This window comes from Diorhabda carinulata, chromosome X (genome assembly GCF_026250575.1).
Source record: "Diorhabda carinulata isolate Delta chromosome X, icDioCari1.1, whole genome shotgun sequence".
In the NCBI taxonomy this organism is placed as follows: domain Eukaryota; kingdom Metazoa; phylum Arthropoda; class Insecta; order Coleoptera; family Chrysomelidae; genus Diorhabda; species Diorhabda carinulata.
Genome location: NC_079472.1, coordinates 18,121,037 through 18,148,403, shown reverse-complemented (window position 1 = coordinate 18,148,403; position 27,367 = coordinate 18,121,037). Strand labels below are relative to the sequence as shown.

At 32.2% G+C, this 27,367-nt stretch overlaps 2 protein-coding genes across 2 annotated transcripts in view; one reads left to right on the top strand and one right to left on the bottom strand.

Moving 5' to 3' along the window:
• The window catches only part of LOC130900707 (ABC transporter G family member 20), a 49,408-nt gene that overhangs the window by 7,365 nt on the left and 14,676 nt on the right, over nt 1-27,367 (bottom strand). Inside the window, exons 2-5 of the mRNA XM_057811503.1 lie at nt 15,130-15,323; nt 13,483-13,642; nt 10,270-10,626; nt 194-476 (exon numbers count right to left, since the gene is read on the bottom strand). Of these exons, the coding sequence (XP_057667486.1) occupies nt 194-476; nt 10,270-10,626; nt 13,483-13,642; nt 15,130-15,308 (979 nt within the window). The 5' untranslated portion in view covers nt 15,309-15,323. The remainder of the gene's footprint in view (nt 1-193; nt 477-10,269; nt 10,627-13,482; nt 13,643-15,129; nt 15,324-27,367) is intronic.
• Nucleotides 639-6,965, top strand: LOC130900713 (triosephosphate isomerase-like). The gene is made up of 4 exons (XM_057811513.1): nt 639-2,112; nt 4,494-4,684; nt 4,833-5,106; nt 6,803-6,965. The coding sequence occupies exons 1-4, from the start codon at nt 1,875-1,877 to the stop codon at nt 6,940-6,942; spliced, it is 843 nt and encodes a 280-aa protein (XP_057667496.1). The 5' UTR covers nt 639-1,874; the 3' UTR covers nt 6,943-6,965.

Sequence of the window (27,367 nt, the reverse complement as noted above, 5' to 3'; positions counted from 1 at the left end):
AATTTTATGGATATGTGTATCAAATGAGTATACAGTGCTGGTAAAAACAACCTTATACTTATTTTTTGTATGCGAAACAAAATTTGGACGATTCTCATAATATCACAATGGGAATTTCCTTAATTCAGTTTACACTTTACGGTGTAGAAACCTTTTTTCAGTGTATTATCGCTTCCCTTTTGTTCTAACTTACTTGTTGATCTGCTGTTTATCGATACGCTGTCTCCGAATTCTCCAGAAATTTCTCCAGCTTCGTCATCTAATACAACTGCTGGATTGACAGTACCGCCATGTATTTCCGGTACAGTTATGGCTTCTGTAACGGTTTTAGCTATGCTGGATCTTCGTCTTTTTCCCATATTTTGCATCACGCTTAGTTTTAAGAAGACATCTTCTAAATTATCGACTCCGAATTGATTTATCAATCGTTCCGGAGATTCTTCCGCTAAGAAATAACCACCTCGCATAAGACCAATCTGAAAAGAAATTTATATGGAAAGTTAGGTTATTTAAGATTTATTATATGCCAGAGAATTAGCTAGCATATTGAAGTATCTTTTAAAGCTAAATTTCGTAAATAAAGTACTATATATATTTAAATGACTTAAATATCAGTCATATATAAGAATTCTTTGGAGCTCCTTGACTTATAGGCTATTTTAAAACATAACCTCAAAAAACTCTCGTATTGTAAAGAAACTGTGCAATTTTGCTCATTTCGGAGGAGATTTTGTGTTCTAAAAAATTTTAAAAGTCCATTATAAGTAGAAATCTTGTGGATTTAGAAATGGTAGAGTGCCTGGGATTAAGTACAAATAAATAAGTACAAATATGGACATTCTTAGTTATTTAGTGTTAATAAAATAGCAATTGAAATCACATAAATGTCTTTCAAGTATTATAAGGCAGGATTTGTAATTAACTGTGAAGTCAAAAACTTGCTAAACACATTATTATGATGGCCTCCATAGTTTTATGTAGCCCATTTTTTTGTATTCACCCGTGAAAGTTTTTTTTATTTTTGTAATTGATAATCGGTAAAATTTATATTTTTTCGCAGTGATACCGGTTTTATCACGTTTTAGAAATGACCTTAAGAAAAACTTCGGTTTAAAAATTAATGGCGGTCTGGGAGTAGTTTAAATTTTAGTTAAGCTTGAAACCGCGAATTCCAGTATAGCTTTTTCAAATTGTTTACGTTATAGTATTAAAGTGAGTAAACCGTTTTGTTTTTTCTCAATTGACCGGAGATATAAACTTCATATTAGATGAACTCGACACGAGATTTTTACCAAAATCAATACCTCATCGATTTCTTAAACAATTAAAACTTAAAACTAACCAAGCGGATTTTTTTTCTCCCAGAAAAGTTGGGTTATATTTCCGCGAGGATGACTGTCATGATATTAGGATTTAATTCTTTAGATGTTTTATGCTTTTTGTTTGTCTATGTTGAACAATGTAAAAAAGAAGAGGAAGCAGGTTTTATTTTTATGATTGATGAGAATTATTATTTTTTTTATAATTTAGTAATAATGAATAAAGATATAAAACTATGACAACTACCTTTGTTATGGTTTATATCAGAGTATCAATTATAGTTTAAACTTTAGTTCAATCTCCGGTTTTTAAAATTACGGCTAAGCCAGCATCGAGCGACAACATGAAATTGCAACTTATGAACTGTGAGGCCTAATGACATTAAAGGGTTCAAGCTAAAGCGCCTGATCGGCTTCTCAAAGGACATCTTGTCAAACTTCCCCGCTACCCTATACAATTAAATTTATCTATGGCTCTGTCATCTTGTCAAAACTAGTAAGAATTTAAATGTTTAGAATTATACGTGAAATTCATGTGGTATTTATAGTTACATAATGTTGGATATAGTGTGTTTCGTCAAACATTTTATCAAACTCTTTTCAAATTCCATACAAAAATGCAGTAATTTTCCGTGTCCTAAACAATCGTCCAATAAACGAAAATTTATTGTTGGGGGAAATTTGAAAATGAATGGAAACAGATCAGATATTATGAAAATTTTAAAAACTTTGAAAGATGGCCGTTTAGATTCCAATACTGAGGTATTTATTGCGGTACCTGCAGTTTATTTAGGTGAATATTATAATTTTTGTTTATTTTGTTTCGTAAAAGGACATCCTCTATTTAGCAATGAACCAAATACAAAATACTAATAAATACATATTATATAAGGGTAGAATGTTTTTTTTTACAAAATCAAAACACTATTTGATATACACTACCGGTCAAAAGTTGTTGCCCACCCCATAATGAAATAATTTTAAAAATAATACACATAAAAGCAAATTGTGCCCGTTATTTGTTCACTTTATACGAGCGCATATTTATATTTTCTCGACGAATGCGACAAGTTTGCAAGTTTTATTATTATTCTTCAACTGTGAATAGATTTCTTCGGTGTATATGATTGTAGTTTAGTCCTGCGAGAAACAAGAACGTGCTTTTTGGACCAAGATATTTTTATGTCTATTTCGCATACAAATTGCTTTCGTTTTCGCAAATTAAGACTTATAAGTTTAAAAATGAGTGAAACCAAGGAACTATCGATTGAAAATTATGCATTCATTTGCAAGTTTCAACTTAATCTCAACGTTCCATGGACTGCAACGTGAGAAATTATGCTTCCACGTTCAGGGCGGCGGAAAACGTGATCAACGACTCTAGTCCTACAGATAGCAGTTCAGATCAATGATCTGCTTTTGAGTACTTCTACGGTGATAAGGAGATTGAGAGAAGACGGACTGTTTGGAAGGGTGACAGTGAACAAACCATTTTGAAAACGTTGCAGTTAGCTGAAGAATATAAAAATTTGACGCATGAAGAGTGGGAGAGAGTTTTTTAGAGGTTTTTGTATCTAAGAGAGGGGTATTTGGATGGATTGGATGTTAGGTCAAGGTGTAGTTCCGACTGTAAAACACGGCGAGGGGTAATGGATGGGTTCCAGAAGGTTTTAGAGGGAGGGCAACTGGATGCTTAGTAAAAATTGAAAGGATTTTTAATTGAGAAGGCTATAAAAAATATTAAAGTAGAATGTAGTACGTTCTGGCGAGCTCCTGATGGGCAGAAAATTTATTTTCCAGCATTACAACGATCTCAAACGTTCCTCGAAGCCGTGCAAAGAGTATTTTAAAGAATTGGAAAGGAAAATATATTGAAAGTAATCATTTTTTCGTCCCTACCCTATTGAGTTGCTGTCAGTTTTACTTTTGCTTCACATCTTTGGAATATCTTGAAAAACGAATGGAACCAAATAGACGACGATTATTTGCCCAAATTGTTGTAGAGAATACGAAAATTGTGCATCAAAATAATAGAAATCAAAGGGGGTTACATGGATGAAACAAAAATTTAAATATGTAGATAACAATTACAGTGGGAAAAAACTTTTGTCCGGTAGTGTATATGTCTGTCTATATCTGATAAATAATAAAATATTATCTCCTTTAGCTACACTACATCCTAAAATTCATTTTATTTATCATAAAAAATGATCTTTTCCACTAATGTCACATTCAATTTATCAAATGGAATACTTTTGTCCTCTTTCACCTATTGATTTTTACTTTCTAACTATCTGGGTACATTGGTCCCATTCAGCCGACGACACCGTTGTTTAACTGTTGTACCATCCCAGCACATTCGTTCGGTGACTTGTGATTTTTCCAAGGCTTTCGATAGTAATAATCATATAATGGAATGTGGAGTGCCCCAAGGCTCAGTACTAGGCCCTATTTTGTTTATAAACGACATCGCCTATCTAGACATCAGTGTTAAAATATGTCCACTGGACCATATCTAGTGACCTAATCACTAGACCCTTAAATCATGGTGCGATTCTAATCTTCTCTGTCTCAACGTTTCTAAAAGTTTTATCATATAAAATAATCGTTGAATCTATAAAACTCTTAGGACTTGTTGTGTACAATTCCTTGATATGGGAGTTACATTTTGCCGCCTTATCTAAAAAATTCAAGTTCCTCCTGTTTTGGCGCTTAGATCAGTTTCTAAAGAACTGAACTTATCCACCTCTTTCACGGTTTATTATGCCCTTATTGAGTCGAATCTCCGATATGCCCTTCCCTTCTAGGGTGTTAGATATTTACTCGCACTAAACTGCAAGGCACACTGCAGGGTCTTCTTTAAAATATTAAATATTCTGACTCTTCCTTATTTATCTTTGAATCTGTTTGCCTAATTCGTAAGCACACTTCTCCAATTTCAGAAAGATCGTTGAACAGCTATCCACTAAGGAACGTGGACCTATCTACTCCACGTTCAGAATTAGTTAAGGGCTCGATCTTTACAATCCGAAAAAATATATAATCATTTGCCAATTGAAATCAAATCGTTATAATCTTTTTCCGCATTCCGCAATAACTTTATAATAACATTAACCATTGATTTCACAATTTCTTCGTAACGAAAATCAACCTTTAATCAAAATTTTTACATAGATCTTGTGAAATGTAACATACCCAGTAATATACAGCTAGCCGCTCAGAATTGTTACAAGGAGGAAAAAGGAGCGTTTACAGGAGAAGTTTCCCCATTGATGTTAACAGACATCGGGGTCCAATGGGTCATTTTGGGACATTCAGAAAGAAGACACATTTTTAACGAAACTGATGAACTCATTGCAGCCAAGGTAATAAGAAGGAAGTATGATTTTAAACAGACAACTCAGCTATAAATTGAAAAACGTTTATTATAAGATTTAAACGATCGTTAAATAGTTTGTATTTTAATTATTGAAATGTAGAGATCCCTAAATGACGTGCAGGGAACTTTTCAAGGTAGCATTGGCAAAGAAAAGTGGTTTACAAGTGGTAGCGTGCGTTGGGGAAACTCTGGCCGAACGAGAAGCCGGTAAAACTATGGCTGTTGTAATTAAACAAATCAACGCTATAGAATCTCAGTTGAAGGGTAACTGGACGAATGTAATATTAGCATATGAGCCAGTATGGGCCATTGGTACAGGCAAAACTGCTACTCCCGAACAGGCTCAAACTGTACATGAAAATATCAGATGCTTCTTCAAAGACTGTATATCCTTTAATGTAGCTGAAGGTAAATTTCCTCATTTGAATATCACAACTATTTATCTACAACACTCACTAGTGGTCACAAGTTTTTGCCACCCCATAATCCATTCAGTAAATCTCGAAATAATATATTGTTGTCCTATACATCAAAAATAATAATGTTAATTATTCGTTTATTTTATACGAGAGCGTGTTTATATTTTGTGGGTGAGTACGACAAGTTGAAACTTGCAAGTACCGGTTGATTTGTTTGTTTAACCAATTCAATACGGAGAGCGTGCCGGCACGCTCTTCAATTCCTTATCCACTGACGGTGTGCGTGCCGTCACGCTCGTTTTCCTTCACTTTACAACTCGACACCAAACTATCCGCTACAACCAAAGGACTCAGCTTTGTACTCCCATGATTCTTGAAGAAATAGTGTATAATACGCCGTTTACCGTTTTAAAATCGGACAAGTGAAATTGTGTCTTTTTTTAATTTGAATTTCAGGTAAATGAAACACATTTTTCGTAGATTTTACTTTTGTTATAGCTATTAATTTTTAAATTCCACTTGTATATAAATAAAATCATGCTGAAAAACAAATATGACAACTAAATAACTAAATCGTTAACATAAATTGACATATTTTCTAATTAAAAATATTTAATTTTAATATTTCACAATTACATTTTTTAAAAATGATTTTTTTATTGTTAGTTTAATTTCTCGGTCTTGGAACTAACAACGAATTAGTTACAAGTCACAAAGTTAAGCTACCTGTTACACAGGTGAACTGATCCCTTTACCACTGACGGAAAGCGTGCCGAGACGCACCCGCTTAATTATCGGAAATAGGACCTTGGGATTTTTTAAATAATTTTTGAATTCAAATTAAACCTTTCCGTAAGAGCCAACGGTTTATCTCAAATAGCCCAGTACTCCCTATGAGACGCAAGAACGTGCTGTAGTTTATAATTTTAAGATAAGACATCTTTTTGTGAATTATTTTCGTTTTCGTGAATTCATATTTGAATCTATCGGATGAAACTCATACATTAATCGCAAAATTCATGGTCTAGAGAAAAGTACTCCACCGAATTAGAAATACTTCGACGTACCGTGGATTACCACGTGAAAAAATATGCATCCACCAAGAGGTTTGAAGATAGAGAACATGTGAGATCCGTGTATAATTTCGACTGTAAAACAAGGCGGAAGCTCGGTGATGGTTTTGGAGATGTTTTGGAAGACAGATGACCAGAGATCTGATAAAAATTGAAGCTATTTTGGAGAAAGAAAACTAAAAAATATTGAAGGAAAATGTAGTACGATCTGGCCAGCGCCTGATCGGCAACAAATTTATCTTGCAGCATGACAACGACCCCAAGAATTCCTCGAAGCTGTGCAAAGAGTATTTGAAAGAATTGTAAAGGAAAAATGCATTGACAGTAATGGTTTGGCCACCACAGTCGCCAGACCTCAATCCAATCGAGTGGACCGGAAGTCAGAAAGCAGATCCTTGGAAGATTATTTATCGAAATTATTATAGATAATGCCAAAATTTAAAATATATAAATTTCAAAATCGATTGTATTGTTGTTATTTGTTATGTATCTCGGAAACTATAGGGTGGATAAAAATTTGTGATTGGTAGTCTTAATTTCAGTCAAAATCTTTGCTAACGGATGATTTAGGTTCACAGATAACATTTTCTTTTATAATTAAACATGTTCTAGGTGTTAGGATCCAATATGGTGGATCAGTTACAGCGAAAAATTGTAAAAAATTAGCTAGTCAACCTGATATCGATGGATTTCTGGTTGGTGGAGCTTCCCTGAAACCAGAATTTGTTGATATAATTAACGCCAAGAGCTAGTAATCATTATAATAAATTTTTTATTAGTACATTGTTTTAATCATTTGTATATAAATAACTGAATTTTTGTTAAATTCTCATAGTTTTGGTCTAAGTCTAGCAAATTTGAGATGAAGATATCAATTAAGGAGGCAAATAGGTATTTATTATAATATTGGCGGTTTGAGATATAGTATAAGAGAGTTGTCTAAAAACAAGAAAAAAGATTTGTGTCTCCATAATCATAGTCTTCTTTCAAGTCTAAGGATGCGCCTATTTCCTCAACATAGGCGATTATGTATGCGTCTGATTAAAATATCTCTCCTGCAAAAGAAACTTTGAGGTTAGGAGGCCAGATCTGGTAAATACCAATTGGTAGCGCAATTGCAGCTTACGGCATTAGAACGTTCGCGCTTGTTCTTTTCTTTATATCTGCTCTAACTGCTCTATCTACCCTAACTTCTCTTTATGTAAGCATATTCCTTTCCAAAAACAAATATCTAAAGACAATCTCGATAATTTTTTTTCTTATTCCCATGAAAATTAGAGGATTTTTGAAACAAATATTGATAAGTGGTGGCATCTTCAGGTTGAAGTTAGAAACTTTTCAGACAACCCTCGTTTAATGAATTTAATATAAACTATTTTATGATTAATATATATAATCATTAAAAACTTCTATTTTTATTAATAATTTATGTTGGATTGATACTTAAGTTGTTTACATTTCAAGGAAGTTTTCTTATACAGAGAGTGAGTAGATGAAGTGAAAATAATACGGCGACAAACAAAAATTTCTCATACGATTCCTCGTTTCTGAGTTATAGGCTTTGGAAGTTGCGAAATCAGAATTTATATTTGAGTATATTATCAGAATGGATTTTTAATAGATCAAGTGTGTTTGACGGAATAAATTATTCTACACTACTATCTGAAGGCCATGGGTCTGAAGGTCTGAAGGCTTATGTCCAATGGTTAACAATTTTTACAGAAACAACCCGTACAATTTAAAGGTAGCAAAAATGAATGTTTCAATCGATTATTTAACAAAAATATACTTTTTGTTTAACTCGATAAAATTTCAAGTAAAGGAGATATTTAGGTTTTTAGAAAGCTGTACATTCCAAGGGAACCGTTCGCCTTAAAGAGACATTCTGATGAAAATCATCATAAATTGAAATTATTTATTGAAAATATTTACAGGAGGCTTTAAAACACAATCAAATAATTTTAATTGAATTGCGTATTGTCGAACATCGAGTTGACTTGTACAAAAATTTTGTTGGTTAGCTTATAACTTTGAACTTGGATGAGAATTTCAAGATTCTTCCTTATAGCGTCACAATGGAAGTTTATTTTATCGATAATTTCGTTCCTTGTATTAACACGTTAATCCCCGTTGCGGTCCATAGGCCCGCAAATGAACTTTTTCTACAGCCCGGAGTGGTTATATGGACCGCACGATGTATTTTATTCCAAACCTTCTCCTCGGCCTAATGGCCTTTGGATAAACCGTACTGGGTCATAGAAACATCACTCTACACCTCCATCCGATTTTTTGGCATGATCAACTCCATTGTTTCACTCGATAACGAGTTAGGACTCCTAGAGCTTCTTTCCTTGCTGATTTCACGATTCCATTCGTCGACGAATTCAAATATTTAGGCAATGTCTTAGATAAAAAATTACTATGGACCAACCATATCAATTATATTAAAAATAATGCGGAAAAGGTATGAATCTGTTAAAAGTAGTTTCCAAAAGAAAATGGGAAGCAAATGCGCATACATTCTATAAGGCTTATATTCGTTCCATCTTGGACTATGGGTGTACATTATATGAAGCAACATCTTAAGGATGGACCGTATTCAATATGAAGCTTTAAAAATTTTTGATCCTAAGAGAAAGTTTATCAAGTTTGGTTGGGGCTCAACGTGTTAACCGGTGTTCCATATGTGTTCTGGAGAAACGAGTTGATAATAAATTTGTTGGAATAGTCTTGTTTACTAATTAAAATTTACATTTATGGGTTGATGAAAATCCTCACTATACAATTCAAACAAAGAATCAACATGGATTTTGTGTTAATGTCTGGACAGGAATAGCGAGTCCAATTTTTTTTTTTTCATAATAACCTCAATAGTCAGCGATACTTAGAATTTTGTAAAAATTATTTCCCACCCTTGTTATGTGATATTCCTCTAAACCTTTACAGAAATATATGGTTAATACACGATTGAGCCCCTCTCCTTTTCTTAACTGATGTAAAAAATCATCTTAATAACATTTTTCCTAAAAGATGGATTGGTCGGGGATGCCGATATGCATGGCCACCACGTTCCCCTGAATTAAATACAATTGATTCATTTTTTTTTTGGGATATCTTAAAAGTATATGCAATCTTGAAATATCCTCTTTAGACTCTGGAAATGTGTGAAAGAGCCTCAAACATTTATTATAGTTTTTTTATTTGATAATTTGTAAGCTAACCAACTGAATTTCTCTACAATTCAATTTTTTCCTTATATAAATAACACGTTGTTCGACAGTATTCAACTCAATTGGAAATATTTGATTGTGTTTTAATACCTCCTAAAAGTATTTTCAACAGATAATTACAATTTATGATAATTTTTTTCAGAATGTTTCTTTATGGCGAACGATCTAGAAATCTATATATCTCCTAAACCATAAATTTTATCGAGTTAAACAAAGAGTATCTTCTTGTTAAAACAATCGATTGAGAAATTCTTTATCACTATCTCCAGATTGTACAGGTCCCTGTAAAAGTCCATTAAAAATTCATAATGTTCGAATGTATAATTTAGAAAATATACTTAAATATAAGTTCCGATTTCGAAACTTTAAAGCCCTATAACTCACAATACTATTCCCACGTCATCTACTTCCGAATTTTATGCATCAAGTCCCGGAACACGAATAAAATATGAAACAAATTAATTATTTTGCAAACTTTTCACAAAAATATTAAAATAGGTGAATTTTGAAAGGTAAGGGCCGATTTTTTTATTTATTATAATTATTATAATATAATTCCTTGAAATTAACCAAAAAAGGATGATTCGTTTTGTGGAGTAGGCAAATTGATGTCACGGAATAGTTATCTAATGAATAACCACCTCATCCCATTGATAATTTATTCAAAGTGGGAGCCGAAAACATTTTTAAAAATTTTGTTATTTACCCTTATCCTTAGGGTAAAACGTATCCTAAAAAAGTGGTTAGGAATATACTATAATATATACAGGGTGATTCCCCTGTTTACCTCGTCTAATAAGGATATATAAAGTTCGTTATAATGGACCGTAATTTTCAAAAATCTCTTACCAAGTGCGCTTGTCTGGTCTCATCGATATAATGCGTAGTTATAATCACAGTCGTCCTTCCGAATTTTGTAATTTCCACCAAGTGATTCCAAATGTTCGTCCTCAACAAAGGATCCACTCCTACAGTAGGCTCGTCTAAAATTAATAATTCGGGTTCGTGTAATAGAGTCGCGGCTAAAGATACCCGCCGTTGTTGACCTCCACTGAGATTTTTGACTTGTCTATCTGCATCGGGTAACATCAAGAAGTTGACGAAAAAATCCACTTTCGATTCCACTTCTTCTGTCGTCATGTTCGATATCCAACCGAAGTACTTGAAGGTTTCCCTGATGGTGAACTCGCCATAGAGGGCTATCTCCTAAAAAACATTTCATTTATTATTTTGAATCTTAAAACAGGATCTAAAATGAGGAGAATATAATGGAAACGAAAAACAATTTAAGGGCGAAAAACGGTTTAGTTTCATTTCGTAATGAAAAGATCTAAATATTTTGTATTCAAACTTTTTTCACATAACCTCAATGTGATTAATTAATAAAAATAAATTTTCCATCTTTTACAAAAAATATTATTTTTTCAGGAAATTTGGTGGAAAAATACTTTTTGTTGTTTCAAATACAATAATTTGATTTGAATTATTAATTTTTTAATTCTATTTTGATTTAATATCGAGAAAGCACGCTTATTTTCAATCGAGAATTCTTCTGCTGAAATATCAGGTTTTCTTAAATAGTCGCAAAAATTTTTGTTCGTTGAAATCTCTACTTTCTGATATTTTAAAAAATTTAAATCTAAAACACCAAAAAACCAAAGAAGTAATATTATATATCAAATGCCTTGTATTAATTGAGACGCTGTCTATATAGGGCAGACATCTCAGTATTTAGAAAATAGATTAAGAAGTCATCAATACGAACCAAGAAATATCAAAAAAACATAAATTCAATTATAAAGATTCAAAAATTATTGAAACGAAATCTAATACCAAAAACGAGAATTTTTAGAAATGGTTTGCATTCATAAAAACGAAAAAGCTAAATAGAAAAAAAGACCTAAATAATTTAAGTAGAATTTATACCTCTATTTTGTAAATTCTAATAAAACTACAAATAATTTAATATTTGAGATGTAAAGACTACAGAAAAATTAATTTTTTAGTATTGATACGCAAATTATCAGTGTCAATATCATATTTTGAAAATTCGAAACGTCAATTTTCATCTACTAATTGGTCTAAGAAATTTTTGGAAATATTACCATCACTGGGGTAAATTTTCTCAGAAAGGTTGCTCTAATATATGATGGTAATGGGTGCAAGTCATATTTAATAGTCGTGGATAAAGAATAGTATCCTACTCGTGTATTATGTGTTATTATTCGCTCTTCGATTTATTCCGCTCGTGATAATAAACTTCATCACGTGAGTAATATGCTAAGAGTGAGTTTGAATAATCAATTATACCAACTAGCAAAGAATTAATTGTTGTTTTAGTTCAGAAATACGTAAATGAACATTTCAGTCGAAATTTCAAATTTTACTGATATAAATTTTTATTGTCACTAAATTTCGTCAAACAAAAACTTTTTATGAATCATAAATTCGTAGAATTCATCACGTAAACAAAATTAATTAAAACTGAAAAAATAAATTATAAAAAGTAAAGTTTTCAATGTTTTTAAATCTTGTTTATAATCCTAATATAAATTTGACGTCATCCATAATACCTTTAGACCCAAATGATATTTATTACGTTTATTGGTCGAATGGAAAATACCCATCTCAATAAACCTAATCTCGATTAAATATATAATATTCCACAAGTTCTTTGCGTGTTGTAGGTGAATGAACTTTACCATTGCCATTGATTTGTTCGTGGTAATAAAATGGGATATTCCAACTTAATTTTTATCCATTTTTAAAAGATTAAAAAACTTTGAAATAACTCAAATTTTCTTAATCATTTAATCGTTAGGATTAGTTAAATCAATCAAAATATATTTCGAAAACAACTATTATCAATAATAAAATTAGGGATGTCGTTGATGTCTAACGGTTCGCTCCTTTCTATATCCATGGAATTAGAAAAGAAGGGAACACGCACTTAAACCCTAGGGAGTAACCTGGAGTATGGTTAACTTATGGTTTTTAGTATTGTGTTGCCAGTTGCCTAGTATGAGGTACAAAATATGAGTCACGTGGATTCTATTTCAGAAGATCCCATTTAAGATTTAATAATTTTCTCATTGGTAAGCGTAATTTCATCCAAACCTTTCTCGCTTTCTCCGTGAAGTACTTTTGACTCTACCTGCCTTCTAGGAGTATTATTCTATTAGACTAAAAGCCAGGTCGAATTTAGGGTCCTTTCGGAGCTGATGAACTCGCTGCTGCACGAAAAATACTAAAACACCTTCTGTTAGCAAAGTTTTCACATTTTTGGCCATAAATAGGTAAGCTAAGTCCAGTAGTATACCACGGATTAGTTTTTGAGGACGGCCCTTCACCTATTAATGTCCAAAAATGTAAAAGTCGAAAATTGTTTTGCTAACAGAAGTATTTTAGTGTTTTTCATCCACCCGCGAGTTCATCCTTATAGATGGTGGCGTCTAGATTAGATCACCAAATAAGGATTTCGCTACCCCTTGAAAGACGAAAATCTACACGGCAGCTTCTGCCGATGGACCAAAACACATTTTTTTGACACTTTTCATTTTCAAGTCTTTGAATTCTGAATCTAGCGTCAACTAAAGAGATATTTTTATAGTTTTGGCACCCTGAGTGAACCAAGTAATTTCTAATTTCGCTAAAATTCGCCGATTTTATCTTTTTTAATATCAAAGTAACCCAAAGTTTCTCGGCCAAAAATTAACTTTTAAATTGCGAGTTTCACTCCAGGAGTTTTTGGGAGCGATCTTTGAGATATATTGTTCAGGGGGTATAAACTGGCAGGGATTAATTTCAGAGTATTTTTTATTAATATGTACATAATGTGTTTTTCGACTCTTTGGCTTAATACAAATCGTGGGGACAAAAATTTTGAGGTTTAATTTGACGTTGACGTATATATCGCGAATGGGAACAAATTTTGAGGTTAAGTATAATGAATGATATAGATTAGATCGAATTGTCTATTTTTTTACATACGAAACTCCAATAAATAGAAATTTTCGAAAAATAATAAGAAATGTACATTTAGAAATAATTGAAATATATTACCTGAGGCATATATCCTACTCTGGGTCCTGGTACTCCACTACCTCGAGAACCAGGCGTACCACCGAGTACCCACAGTTCTCCTGAATTAAGCCTTTTCCTTCCAACAATACAATTTAATAATGTCGTTTTCCCACATCCACTCGCCCCCAATAAACCATATCTTGAAAAAATAATAGAATATATGAAGGACCCATACACACAAAAACAAAAGAAGTTATATAAGATATAAAGTACCTTGTAGAGATTGTGACGTTGTTTACATAGGACAGACATATCAGTATTTCGAAAATAGATTAAATGGTCATTATTACGTTAAAAAAGCTGCATTATACAGATACAGATTTTGATATTCCTATTATAAGTGATATAATTAAGCAAATTGGCGCTGTCAAGAGGATTTATCAAGAAAAGAAGTACAAAAATTATATTTATACAAACATTGAAAATCAACTGGTTCAAAGGATAATGTTACTGAGAGTTAGAATGGTGATTCTATTCGATATTTGTAAATAAAATTTCCAAATATTACAGAAGATATATTAAAAGAAGATCCACAGATCCATAAAGATCCTCAGTTTGAAAGTTTGGAAATGCAAGACGATTCTTAAAGATTTTTTAAATAAATAATACCAAACGCTTACGAGGTCAAGTTACTTTCCCTTGGGTTGAAAATTGTAAGAAATGAATGGATGCATTTATTACAGCGAACCTGCAACGTCTCTAGTCCTTTCAAAAAAAAATGTTTCTTCTTACTCTGCAAACCAGACCTCCATAACTTTTATTATCTTCTACGACCTTTTAAACTTTTTTTCAGTTGAGGAAAGAGATTATAGTCGATAGGAGCCAAATCGGGTGAATAAGGGGGGTGTTCTAGTAATACAAACTCTAAATCACGAATTTTTTACATGGCAACATGAGATTTGTGTGTAGGGGCGTTGTCCTGCAAAAACAAAACACCTTTGGATAGCTTTCCGCGTCTTTTCTCTTCAATTTTTTCCCGTAGAGTGGTCAGTAATGTCGAATAGTAATCTCCAGTTATTGTTCTACCCTCATCCAAAAATTCAATCATGATTACTCCATGGCAATCCCAAAAAACTGAAGCAAGAACCGGCAGATTTTTGGACCCGAAACTTCTTAGGTCTTGGAGAACCAAAGTGTCGCCATTCCATCGATTGTTGCTTTGATTCTGGATTGTAGAAATATACCCAAGTCTCATCCATAGTAACAATTCGGCTTAAGAAGTCTACATCGTTTTCAAATTGAGCACAGATCGAACGCGATGCTTCTACCCTTGCACGCTGTTGGTCAGTCAAACATTTGAGGATCCATCTTGCAGCAATTTTTCTCATGTCCAAATTGACGTAAACTATATGGTGAACGCGTTCGTATGAAATATTCAGTGCTTCAGATACCCGTTTTAGCCCAATTCGACAGTCTGATAAAGTCATGTCATGAACTTCATCGATATTTTCGGGGACTAACACGGAAACTGGCCTTCCCGATTGGTCATTATCTTCAATGGAAAATTTACCTCTTTTGAAGATTGCAGTCCAATGTTTCAGGGTCGCATACAAAGGACTTTGATCACCAAGGGTATTAAGCATATCTTCGTAATAGATTTTCTGTTACTTTTCTCATTATACTTACATACATCCCTTGGGTACGGTCATGTTAAGATTATCCAATACAACGTAAGGGTTGTTTTTAGTACCATATCTTTTGACAGCTCTTCTTACACATACAGCTTGTTGTCTTCTGGAATGTAGAGTGGACGGTTGTGTTTTAAACTGCCTTCTACGCAATTCAATATCACTTGGTCGTTCCATTGTATCAATATCGCCCTAGAAGAAATAAATATAATGCTACAGAAGCTTTTCTAACATATTTAAAAATTTGACTTCATGCATTCAAATACTTATTTACAAAATTTATTGTTAACTACACTACTTTCTTTTATATTAATTTTTAACTATTGTAAAATTACGCAACAATGTTGAATAAAAAATTAAATCATTGAGGTCAAAGAAGAATAAGAAGGTGAAATTAATACACAGATTAATCAATCAATTTCGAGAATCAAAACTGTTGCTCCAAAGAAATATTGTTACGAAATTACACATTTGCGTAATCCCCGAAGCCTCACTTATTTAATAGAATCTTCTCTGTTTCTGCATATTTCTAAGACTCTGGAATCTTCTTCAAATTGGTTTCTCCAGGTATTTCTTGGTCTTAACCATCCATTGTGTTTGTTATTCTCCTCACCATTTCTGTAGGTGTCCTTCTCATGATGTGTCCGGGCTTTTATATATTTATATATTTTCTTCTCAAAGTTCTTTTATTTCTTCATTTTTCTTTAATCTCCTTTCTCCATCTCTTGTAATATTTGATTCGAGTGTAGTTCTCAATATTTTTCTCTCCATTATCTTTAGATCTTCCACTTTCTTTTTATTTATGACTTTTGTTTCCATGGCGTACGCAATCGCTAGCATTATTAACGTTTTATCTACTTTTTACTAATATTCTTGCTTTTGAGTAACTCTTTATTTTTTTTTAAATGATCCTTATCCAATGAACATATAACTTGTGCAGATCCGCAATACAATATTCAATTTTTAGAATCAGTTAATCATTCAAAAGTATAGATAAACAAACAAAAAATTAATCGCTTGGAATTCTTAAATAAAGCCGGTTACTAAATCGAATGATACTGACAAAATAATGAAGGTAAATAGGGTGTTTTACCAAAAATTCCTCCTCCGTTGTGGTACTGATATTACCACCGAGAATTAGAGAAATGCCATAAAACACGAGAAAAGAGTTAAAAACCAATATATGCAACATGTACTAGTTTTAAATAGACTTGAAATCGTTTCTGAGATAGATGGATATGATGTTAGTGATTTAGAATAATTGTATTGTAGTATATGTATTATGGCACTTCATAGAACCATATCTAGTGACCTAATCACCCTTAAATCATGGTGCGATTTTAATCTTCTCTGTCTCAACGTTTCTAAAACCAAAGTTTTATCATTGCAGCCCATTGCAACACCACCATGGATGTCGTTCAATCTGTAAAATTCTTCGAGCTTGTTGTGGACAATTCCTTGAAATAGAAGTTCCTCCTGTTTTGCGTTTCCAAAGAATTGAACTTATCCACCTCTTTCACGGTTTATTATGCCCTTATTGAGTCGAATCTCCGATGTGCCCTTCCTTTCTTGGGTGTTAGATATTTACTCAGACTAAACAGCAGGGCTCACTGCAGGAAGTTCTTTAAAAGATTAAAAATTCTGACTCTTCCTTTCTTATTCATCATTTAATCTGTTTGCCTAATTCGTAAGTACGATTCTCCAATTTCAGAACGATCGTTGCTATGCACTTATGAAGGCAGAGCACGACCTTTACCTACCTGCTCCACGCTCAGAATTAGTTAAGGGCTCAATATTTTACAATGAAAAAAAATGCACAATCACTTGCCAATTGAAATCAAATCAATGTCAGCTTTTCCCGCATTCCTAATACGACTGCTATTCTATTAATTATTTTATTTGTATCTTTATTTAGTTATTTTTATGTTTGTTTTTTAGTTTTTGACGATAAACCATTTTCTTCTCACTCTATAAATGAGGACCAACGGGGAAATACTTGATTAGTCGCAATTTCATAATTGTCATAGCTACGAAGTTAAGAAGCTATACCCCAGTATGATTTTTCTGTTATAAATACTGTATTGTGTCTATATTATGGCAACAAAAACAAGAAAAAACAAAAAATTGTCTAAACAATTGTTTCTGTCAAAGATTTTAGAGCTCTATGAGTTTATTGAGCCTCAAAAAGTGCTATGTAACTTTCACTTTAGTTTTTAAATTACAAATAAAACTTTGAGTGTCCAAATTCATATTTCTATCTAATTTTACTGAAATTACCTTCGCTTGTTAAATTAAGTACTGTACAATTCTTATCTAGATTTGTAAGTCGATTATGTTTTTACAAAATGAGAACATCTGTGATAAAATTTTCTCTATTTGATGATCGGTATTATTAACATATTTTTATTATTAATATGAAGCTATACAATATTCTTAATATTTAAAAGACATGATTACTACTTAGAGACATAAAGTCAGGTCGCACTGAATCAAATGTCGAACGATACGTCTTTGGTGATTTAAAAAAAATATTTGAAGATTAACAGCGTATAACAAAGAAAATTTCTACTCATTGATCATTAAGTTGGTTATTATAAAAGCATTTTAAAATTTTTAATACCTTTGAACACATTACGAATCATTAATTATTTGTCGAATCTTTACATGTATTTCCAAAGTACAAGGTTGAATCAATAACGTTTAGTTGTAAATTAGATAAACAAGTTTCATACGTGTGTCACCTTATGTATAAATAAAGACTTTTTTTTTTAATAAATGAATTGATGAATGACATCTACTTGTTTTACGCTCCTAAACAATTAATATATCATCAAAGTTGACAAGGACAATTAGATAATTCAATTATTTTTTCGAAATTTCACGTCGATATTTTATGTGAATTAAAAAGAAGTTTCCCAATCTCGTATCGATATATTGTCAAAACATTGTTACAATTTGTAGACGAAAGCTTGTAAAAACTTAAAAACAAACATACAAATAACTAAAGATACAAATGAAATAAAATTTTTATAGAAAAAAACCACAATGAATAACAAAATTATAGGTAATAATTGAGGCGTTCCATAACAAAACTCGCCTTATCAATGTAAAGCGATTTTGAGAAAATGAGAAAAAACTGTTTACGTTCTTATTATTAAAGATTTGTTATCGATATTTTTTATATACCTCAATGAACACCTAGCAACTCTTGTGCTTTGCTACTTTGAAATATTTTTTCTTTAATGATTTTAATTTTAATTATGGATAAGGCGAGTTTTGAAATGTCTTTGTAAATAAGGAGAATTTTGAAACGTTTTTTTTTTCGCATAAATTAGTTATTGATCAAACTAAGGACCACAAATTACAATTTTTTTATTGAAATTTAAACAAAATACAAAAAAGCAAACATATTAACTAAACTCTATAAGCAAAATAAAATGAAAATTATAATTAAATAAGCTCTCCATTTTCACTGTTTATCACATTTTTTTGTCGTCACAAGCACCAACTACTTCATTAGCCACCTCAGGGCTTAAAAGGTTTTTGCAAAACGATAGTTCCTGTTTGCCGACCCATTCTTTGCCAAAATGTTTCGATACAACCTTTTGAAGATCATGTAACTTTTCAGGCTTGACGGGTACTCCTTTTTGTATAATCATAGGACCAAAAATTGAAAGATTTTTCCTCTTTTTGAGATATATTTGGAAACAGCAGTGTCTGAGTTGTAAAATATTTCACCCCTTACTAATATATTATTATATTTTTGGTTACGACGAACCTTTTTGCCTCGGAGAACTTAAAATGCCAAGACGCCGCGTTTTTAAAGTAATTTTCAGGCTCCGATTTGAAATTCAATACTCTGCAATATTGTCCTTAACTTTTAACTGTACCATGTACCAAAATCTCTACTATAGTCGCCTCTTTTTTAAGGATTTTCTCAATACTTCCAAATACTCGATCGACGGAGGCAAACAGGAATGTCCTGGAACAGGAAAAATCACTTGAATTTCCTTTATGTTTTTAGGCGCAACATTTTTGTTTTGCCAGCCACAACCTTCGGCACAAAACCTTACTGTAGAGTAACCTGTTAAATCCATTCCACTTAAACAGTCGAAAACAGCAACAGCAAAGCAGATTTGGTTAGATCCTTTGGGAAACTCGTTTGACATCCAAGTGTATATAAAAACATTGTCTAAAGTTGGCGACTATAATATGCCGATTGATCAGGTACTTTGGGATTGATCAAAGTACCTGATCAATCTCATTTTGTGCACTCGCTTTTCCATCATAAGCCTTACTTTGTTTTCTTGAGACTTCTTAATTTTGATTTTTTCTGTCAGCTCAATGAATTTTGAACACGCATCAGTTCATTGTACATTCTAAAAATTTTTTAGGCTCACTTGGGTTTCTTCGTGTTTTTTTTTGGGTCAGCAAGTACCACATTAATATCCATTTTTGCACATTAGTTGATCAATTGAATTTCTATCCAAGAAAACCTTTAAATTGCTCTTAAAATATTACAAAAAAAAGTGTTTACTCGTCAGGAAACCAAACAATATTGATGGAAAAATATGAATAACACAGAATCGCACAAAAAGTTTCTAATCACGTGTGCCGAGTCAAGCAATTTGATTGAGTAATTGGATAAGGTGTCTTTTGAAATGAAAATGTGTGTTTGACTGGCAATCTTAACCATATAAAATACAGGATAGGGTGAGTTTTGTTTGGTTTTGCGATGCAGGGAGCATAGGTATTAGGACGAAGAATAATTATAGAGCACCAACTCGATTTTCACTAAAAATGGATAAGGCTACTTTTCATATGGAACAATAAGACAATTAAAACATTATGCAGCATACCTGGAGTAAAATATTATCGTTTACAGAATAGAAGGCACTTTCCAGTAAATATGACCTCAAATTTTTGTGAAATGCGGGAAACGACGATATAGATTTGATTTCAATTGGTGAATGATTGTAAAATATTGAGCCCTTAACTAATTCTGAACGTGGAGTAGGTAAGAAACGATCGAAAAGAGAAGAAGAGTCAAAATTATCAATGTTTTTATAAATTTCTTGCGAAATCTGCAAAAAATTCGTTCCGCTATCACTACGACTTGCTCACAGAATCTACAGTTCTCACTTTCTACCATGCCTATCTTCTTAAGGTGGTATTTGACGGGACAGTGTCTTTCCGATAGACCGATCACTAGTGTAATTTCGTTTTTGTACGCCCATGACTGTAAACGTCAAAAATCGCACTGTCAACATTCCTTGTAAATGACATTTAACAATAATATGCAAGTAATGAGATCTAAACGTGAGTTTTGAGAAGAAAACTGAAACTCAAACTTTTTGGTTTAATTAAATTACAATTAAATTTTTATTCACGTAAGACTTAATTTGGTTCATTTACACAAATTTAGTCAATTAAAAAACATAAAAACTTTTAGCAATAACGAAATATATTTAGGATTGAAAGAGTGATGCCCCTAAATGTAGGCAGCACATTATGCAATTTCTTAAGTAGCATACTATGAAAATAAATGTCATGTCATTTATATTATCAATTTCTTGAAGAAAATATGATTGTATCCGAACATTTTCTCAACTTTATCTACGAATACGTCTGATAGTAGTGATGAAATTATGAAAAATCCACCGGAGTTTTTAAAAAAAGCTCAATCTGCTACACTTAATTTGTTACCGCTAAAATCCAAAGAAAGGTACGAAAGTACCTATCAAAAAAGTATAGATTTCTTAATTACAGAAATGGAAAATGCATAAAACAGTTTGTGGGGATAAAGATAATCGGTAATACATCACGTAAAATTGATGAATATCTTGAGCTGCCGGAACCAAAGCGATATACCGGCCATTGCTTCAGAAGATCATCAGCCACCATGTTAGTTAATGCAGGATGTTATATACTATCATTAAAAAGACTTGGTGGCTGGCAATCTTCTACAGTAGCGGAAGACTATGTGAATCAATCTCTTAAAAATAAAAATGACAACGAGTTACGAATTTCGGAGGCAATTACCAATTATCAATCTTCGTCTTCTGATGTACCGATCAGTACTACAATTATAAATAACCGTTCATCACCATTAAATAATAATAAATAATAATTTACAATTATTGTTCAATTATTATTAACAACTATTATAATTAAGTTTAAATAATTGCGATGTTTTTTATTTAATGGAAGAAAATGAATGGGCGTACAAAAAGTATAGTACGTTACGCGAGTTGTAAGCCCATTACGCACTCATGAAATTTTTCACTTCGTGCGTAATGAGTTACTTACAACTCTTGTTACGTAATGTACTATTATAGACATTTCAAAAGTTAACTGATTTAGTTATAAATCATTTGGTTCGTCTTTAGCCATGTTGACTTAGGCATTTTGATACCCAAGCAGTTTAACGTTTCAATTCTGTTATCTGAGCAATTGTTGGCAATCAAACAAGTAATGTCTGTACGATCATGGGTTTGATGATAGTTTTGTATACCCACTATAGTGTAGTGGGTATACAAACAGGGATTCAAAGCAAAATTGAATCTCTTTTCAATTAATTTGGCCACAGAAACTATTGATCTCTTCTCCACAATTAAACATTTGAAAGAGGAGCTCAATATTGTTTCTGTTAATTACTCTAAATACCAATCTAAAATTAAACGCTTGTCACAATCATTTGAGAGATTTCAAGATTTCGAGAGTAAAAAACAAAATGTACAAATTTTTATAAATCCTTTCATGATAAGTTTGGCTGAAATAGTTACTTATCCTGCCAATATTCAATTAGAACTTGTTGAACTGCAAAATAATGATACGTTGAAAAACCTTTTTGCTAACAAATTGTCTTCGAAAGCTCAAAATTGTTCAGAAGATTTTGCAGAGAATTTCCATCAATAACTGACCTGGCGTTACAGGTTTTAAGTAGTTGCATGTGAAAAGGTTTTATCAGATCTTAATTATGTAAAAAATAAATACCGCACATCCTTAACTGAGCAACACATTTGGGACTTGTTGTTACTGTCAACGTCGGATTTGTAGCCAAACAAAAGTAAATTATTGAAAGACAAACTATGGCAGAAATCACATTGATTTTATAAACAAGTTACCCTGGAATTAAGTTCAGTTTTGTTTTTTTATTTAGAGTTTAGAATAAATCCAACGTTTGGCCGAACTCTTCAAAAGGTTGAGCAGCCTTGCACTGTACTATCTTAGACTTTGATTTTGATACAGCCGCAGTGGCATTGGAGTTTACTTTGTCTAGATTCTTGTCCAAGTAAGACATCTTGATACTTAACTTCATTAGAAAGCATCAGTTGAGTTCGTCCGCAGCTACGAATTTGCCTTTTGCAGCATCATTTTAACAATTAGATGTTCACAAGAGACGTAAGCTTAATCATTAATGATTCTGGATCATTTTCTGGAAACCTCTCTATCAATTTATGTAAATATAAAGATATTATGAGGATAAATTTATTGCAATTATTGTTTTTTCCTTTATTTTATGAAATATAAGTGGAATTAGGTCTTCGATTAAAAATATTAGTATGAACAAACGGGAATCGCCATAGAGTGAATTAACGTTTTTGGGCAATTACTCCAAAGCTACAGAACTATACAAAGATATATTTGTTTTGTTTTATAATTTTTTAATTTCCGAATAATATTGCATTGAGTGTAAACGTGCTTATAGAAGAAGGTCGCTTTAATGCCTTGGTTGAGTAATTACTGGGTTCTCATTATTATATCGACGTGAATTTCATTTTAGGTTCTTGGAATAAACCACTAATCACTCAAAAACCAGTTACGTTACTGACGTTTATGTATATTTGTGCCTTTAGATTGGCCTTCATTTGACCATATTTTGTTTAACTAATTAGTTTTTTTCCTCTATAAATTACTTTTGAATATTTCCTTTGCTTTGTTATGAAATAAAAATTCATATTCAAAAATATCGGACATACTGTGAAGGAGAACATTTAATAATACAGGATGTCTACAAAAAGAAAACAAAATACAGTGAAAACTGTCTCCCCTGCAAAGATCTATTATAATTTATTGGATTGTTAATTTAACAAATAAAGCAAATATTTAATTTACTTATGTAATTTTATACTTCCGCGGCCCCTCGTTTTTTTGGTTCTAGAAAATCGAAAAATAGTCCGATTTCGATGAATTTTTTTTTAAATCTTCGTTATTACGGCGGAGAAAAAAATTATGGTAATAAAAAAATTAAAACTTATATTGGTTTCAGGGCTTCAAATGTTCCTGAAAATTCACTCATTCACGTAAAATTGTTGATAATTTTTTTCCAAATAATCAAATGAAGTGGTTAAATTTTTTTTCATAATCTATACAAAGAAAACGAAAAAATAGAAAAAAAATATACAAAAATGTTGATTTATAATATCATATAATTGTTTGCACCTTTTTTATTAAGTAATTATTAAAGTTATATGAACAAAAACATTCCTAAAATCACTTATTGTAATAATCAAATGTACAATATTCAAAGTTAACTTTGAAAAATTGAAAATTTTCACCTTTAAAAAAATGGTATATTACTAAGATTGAGTTTTAAAGAGAATTGGAAGTTGGGCGAGGGGGGGTTTTGAAAAGCAGACTATTGTTCTGGATTTTTAACACACCCCCCTAACCTAACTTAACCTAACCAATGTAAGTTTTCATTTTTTTATTCCCATTTTTTTTATAAATCTACCGTAAAGACGCAGATTTAAAGAAAAGTATCATCGAAATCGATTGATTTTTCGATTTTATAAAACGCGAAAGTATAAAATTAGTTTATTTCGAGAAATCTATTTTATTCTTTCGCGTTCATGACCTAATATTCTACATACGTTTCTCCGATTCCTAAATTTTATCAAATATAGTCCTTTCAACAACTAATGGATCTTAAAAGAAATTGTGGAACGCCTCCAAAGCTTCAAAGGTCTTTTGAAATTTTCTCTATCCAAAATTTGTGTTTGGTCAGCTTCATCTTCACTTTTGTAGTCGTCAGTCCCACAATTCCCCTCTATGAATTCTCTAGTATTAGTCACATCATCGTCAACCCTTATAAAATCTTCGAATATTTGAATTAACTCTAAATCAGTCGTTTTATGGGGCACAAGCTATAACTAGGTCTAAACTCAATATCAACTTCACTGTCCTCTGTCTAAATTTCTTGTTTATTGTTACAAAATTCAGATTTGTTTTCTCACAAACACTTGAGAATATGATTAACTGCAAAATTGTACGATATCTTGAGATAAGGGTTGAAATTTATGAGTGGTATTAGCATAGCACGTTTTGGTAAGTACTTTTGAGAAATAAGAAAATAATAAGTACGATTTTTTTGTTTTATCATTTGCTTTTTGACTTTTCTCAACCATTCTTTGAAGAATTCTTTGGTTACCTATATCATATAATAAACAGGTGAAGTCTTGACTCCTTTCAATCTAGGTTTCTTTTATTTCCCGATAATCTGTCAGATTTACAAACTTCTTCACTTCGTTTAGCTCCGTGACATTTTTCGCCTTTAAATGTGAAGGCACTTATAGAACGGAGCTAACTCCTCAGCCTTATAGATATTTTCTTTTCAATGACATGTTAAATATTCCTTCCACTGGTTACATACTCCGGCTATTTTTCCGATCGATATGTCATTACGTTTTGCAGAATCCTTTAACGAGTCATTACAAGCTGAAAAGTGTTGAACTACCAATTTCGTAGCAAAGGATTGGAAAAAACATGCAGCTTTGAAATTTCTGTCTCAAACAGAGATAACATAGACCGGAGGGTTAGTTAAACACGTAAGGCATGAGCTTAAACAGTGCGTTTTTATAAAAAAAACCACAGTGAAATGACTACTGGTACTGATTGATCTTCTGAAACCAAATACATATCATCAATGATTCTTGTGTTCAGTAATGCCCAAATGGTTGGGATCACCCTAGAAAGTATACTTTTGTAAAAAACACAGTGAAATCGTTGGTTCTGCCTGGTCCTCTTCAACAAAATAAATTTCAACAATGATTTTCATCGGTAATGAAATGATTAATAAAATAAACAAGTAAGAAAAAATATTGAAAACATGTTACATCCAATCTTTCAAAGGGAAGATCATTAAATGGTGGAAAGATTATTTGAACACCACTTTAGGAATATCAACTAGACTATTTGGAGTTTGTACCTAATATTCATCATCAATATGATCATGTCTGTGCAGAAAACTATTAGAAATGTCTCAAGCTGCAAACAAACTTCTGAATCAAAATTATAAAATATAGTGAATAATGCTTGAGATTTGAATATTAACCATTCCAGTTTTAGATCCTCTTCTGGGGTATAGATTGCCGTGAAAATCGATTTTAATTTTCTAAAATTCCGAAATCTGCGTCACAAAGCACAAGCCGAATGTCGTGACAAATTGTCTTTGGATTAAAATATTTGGATTGCTGTTATTGGGATATTGAGGTTCTACCGCCGTACTTTGGTATTTTAACGAAACAAGAAATATTTTTTTGGTCCACGAGAAGCTATTTCTTCTAAACAAACTTTCACGTTTTCTTTGTAGAACCCAGAAATTGAATCCAGACTTACAGAAAACTCCTGTTGATATGTTTGATTTAGACAACGTATAGGTTTTCAAATCAGAAACTTCTTTAATTCCTTCACATGCTGCTTCTGCCATTGTTTAGGAATTTCTTTCTCTACTTGCTTACCTTCTACTTTTCACAGTTTTTTTTATATTTATTGTTATTCATATGGAAGTTTGATGGATAATGTTAGTGAATGAGAATGATGCATTTATATTCAACATCAAGAGATAGAGAGATCCCAAAAAGTTTGAATGCTGCTTATTTATGAAATAATTCTGAAAAAATGTACCTCGCGACTTATAATATACGTTGCACTGGAAAAGAAGGAAAATGAAATAGCTGATGAGCTGACTAAAGCGGGGACATACAAGCCCTTCATGGTACCAGAACCCTTCTGTAGTATTAGCTACAGTATAATGGAAAAGAAGGTAGATAGGAGCAAAATCAATTATTGGGACAACCATCAAGGGCTGAGGTAGGCAAAGACTCTTCTGGGAAACTATAACCAGAGTAGATCTGCTGAATGTATCAATCTTAGTAAGAACGAATACCAGGAGTTCTATCGGGGCACTGTTGCTTCGATAAACACCTGAAGACGCTACAACGACAGAAGACGAAACCTCTATTCACATTCTCTCGAAGTGTGAAACTCCAGAGCACTACACCTGGGTGCGTATGAAATAGAAGACGAAGATCTCTGGCAGTTTAAGCCAATCCACATTCTAGACTGTTTAAAAGGAGTGAGATTGATGGATCAGCTGTAAACGCTGGGTGGGACACAGTAGATCCTTTGGATCGCAGTGTATACGAAATAAACTATGAATTGGTAACCACGGGGCACCTTTGGATTTTTGTTGCATTTCTAAAATGACTATATTAAGATTGTACGCATATTGTAGTTTATTATTATTATTTTTGCATATTTTAGAATAGTTTTTACTTAGTGTATTCAAATCAACACAAAGAACAAAATAAATTGCTAAACAAAACCACTTACATTCCTAGATAAGTCGTTTTTCTAATATAGGCATAAACATGAACATAAAAGATAATTATCTGCATATAAATATGTTCATTTGTCAAGGTATACCAGGTAAATAACTTAACCCACTCATGCTTTGTCTTTTTTAACCGTAATTGATATAAAAAGATCTGAAATTTAATCTTTCTCTATTAGAACAACAGTCCAAAATAAAGCTTTTGATTTGAATGACTATGGCCCATTTAAAAAATTGAAAAACATTGATACTACTGGACCACCCAATTTATCATCCAGATCTTGTCCCCAGCGATTTTTACCTCTTTCTAACCTTAAAATTTCTCTTGCAGGAGACATATATTATCTCATATGTAGATGCTGATTTTGGTGAGAAAAGATCACGTCTTTTTGGTATGCTTTCAACCAAAAGTTGTACAATGTCTCAAACATAGTCTAAGGGATTTAAATAAAGCGAGCTGGATGGAAGCGGTGGATGTAGAAAACTTTTATTTCTTATTTTTTTTATAACAATCGCAGCTCGATTTGGTATCGCATTATCATTTTTCAGACGCGTCCAACAAAATAGTATTTCAGCCGCGGCGTTCACAACATTTTTTAGACGACGCATAAGATCCAAA